This window comes from Suricata suricatta, chromosome 11, assembly GCF_006229205.1.
Source record: "Suricata suricatta isolate VVHF042 chromosome 11, meerkat_22Aug2017_6uvM2_HiC, whole genome shotgun sequence".
In the NCBI taxonomy this organism is placed as follows: domain Eukaryota; kingdom Metazoa; phylum Chordata; class Mammalia; order Carnivora; family Herpestidae; genus Suricata; species Suricata suricatta.
In genome coordinates, this window is record NC_043710.1 from 1534032 (window position 1) to 1535945 (window position 1914).

At 70.2% G+C, this 1914-nt stretch overlaps 1 protein-coding gene across 2 annotated transcripts in view; it reads right to left on the minus strand.

Annotated features, from left to right (window-relative positions):
- Nucleotides 1-545, minus strand: part of ASCL2 (achaete-scute family bHLH transcription factor 2) — a 2113-nt gene extending 1568 nt beyond the window's left edge. Inside the window, exon 1 of one of the 2 annotated variants that reach the window (XM_029957374.1) lies at nt 1-545. This exon is cut by the window's left edge and continues 377 nt beyond it. In XM_029957374.1, the coding sequence (XP_029813234.1) occupies nt 1-149 (149 nt within the window). In that variant the 5' untranslated portion in view covers nt 150-545. The other variant, XM_029957373.1, reaches the window with a different exon arrangement.
- Nucleotides 546-1914: the final 1369 nt, after the last annotated feature.

The following is a 1914-nucleotide window of genomic DNA, read 5'->3' on the forward strand; positions in this document are numbered from 1 at the left end:
GCCGCGCCGCTCCCGGTCTCGGTGGCGCCCGGCCGTCGCCGCCGGCTGCAGCGCAGCAGTTGTGGGGATGTGGGTCGCCGCCGAGCGGCGCAGCCGCCGGAGACACCAGGCACGGGGGTCGCGGGCCGCAGCAGTGCGCCGCTGTCCATCGCGCCTGCATCCACTCGCCGCGCGATCCTCTGAGTCCCCGCGCGCAGCAGGAGCGGCGGACAGAGGAATGGGAGTCGGTGGGAGGACCCAAGAGGGCCCCTGGCGTTGTACCGCGGAGCGATTCTCCAAGGTGCGCGTTCCAGGTCGTCTGGGGCCCAGGGACAGCAAGGCGCAAGGGGCCAAAAGGTGGCAGGCCGTGCGCGCCTAGGAGCGTGGGACGCTCGTGTCCCGCGCGTGCGGTCGGACGCTCCCCAGGTCTTCTCAGCGCGGCGCAGGCGGTTTGGTTTTAAATGTATAGATAACCCTCCTCCGCGCCGCCGCCGCCTCCTTTCTCACGCCCTCCTTCCCTCGCCTCGCCCTCCTGCCACGCTTCACCCTCCCCCTTGCGCATACAGACCAGCAAATACTACGCCTCGAGCGCGTCCCCCACCCCGTCTCCCCCGCCAGAGTCTGCAGGCCCCCCGCGGGCCCCGAACTCCCAACAGGGGCTCAGTGCGCCCCCCAAGACGCAGTGCGCCCCCCTCCACCGCCCTCCGGGCTCTGTCAGCAAGTCTCCGGGGCGACCCCTGACACCTGAGCCGCGTCATCAGGTCCCGCGTGAAACCGTCGGGTACCCTCATCCCATCCCACGCGTAGCCCGCTATCCCCAGAGCTGTTGATGGTCCGCACGCGCAGCGCGCGCCGTGGGGAGGAGGGCGTGGCCTCGATGAAGGCGCGGCCGTCCGGGAAGCGCGCGAGACCCCCTGGGGGCAGCACGCGCGGCGCCACCACTCCCCCACCCCGCGTCCCGGGGGGGCGGGGGCCGGGGTCTCAGCCAATCGCCGGCCGCCTGTCGGGCCAATCGCGGAGGGCGCAGCTCCACGCCCGCCCCCGGGAAAAAGCGCGTACACCGGGCGCGTGGCTCCCGGAGCGGCGCTACCCCTGCTGGGTGCTGCGTCCGCTCCCCGCGCCTCCGGGGCGGACCGGCTGCCTGCGGGCACACTTGCTCCCTGGCCGCCCACCTACGTATTCCTCTGCGGGCTGAGGGAGAGGGTGATGCGCCCTGGGGCAGGGCGGCAGTGGAGGAGTGGCGTGCTGGGGTGGGGCGTTCAGGCTCCTGGGACGCCTTCCACCGTCCCCGCATGCACACCCCTTCCTTTGCCTGTGGTTTCCATGTCCCCCCAGCCTTGCGGAGGCTGGAAGTGGAGCACTCGGATGGGCGTCAGCCTGGCCCCGCAGCGCCTTCCCTTTCACATGTCCGCCCTCCCCATGTTCTGCCTCTCTGCCCTCCCCCTCTTATGCTCCTGTCCGCCTACCCTTGGTGCCGACCCGCTGTCGTGGTCCTCACTCCGTTTTCCTCAGTGCCATCCCTCTGGCTTCAGGCCCCTGACCCTGGCTGGGATCTCCCTCCGCACCCCACCAGGCACTGAGACCGGGCTGCCAGGGGAAGACGGCAGGGCAGAGCCTGGTCTCCCAAGGGACGAAGGACAAGAGAGTTTCTCCCTGGCGGATGCGGAGACAATCTAGGGACAAAGACCACGGAAGTGTGCACAATGGGCCCTCAGTGGGAGGGAGGGTTTGTTCTGCCCCACGGCAGGGGAATGCCCGCCAAGTGGCTGCGCCCTCAGGAGGCCACGGCTCTGATGGGTTTTGCGCAAGGTGACCAGGTCCCACTGGGCCAGGGCTGTTGGGACAGAGTTCTGCCTGGAGCCACTTGTCATCTGGCTGGGGAGAAGCCCTGGATTCCTCCCCAGGGAGCCACTGGGGCCCTGCGGTGGCTGCTGG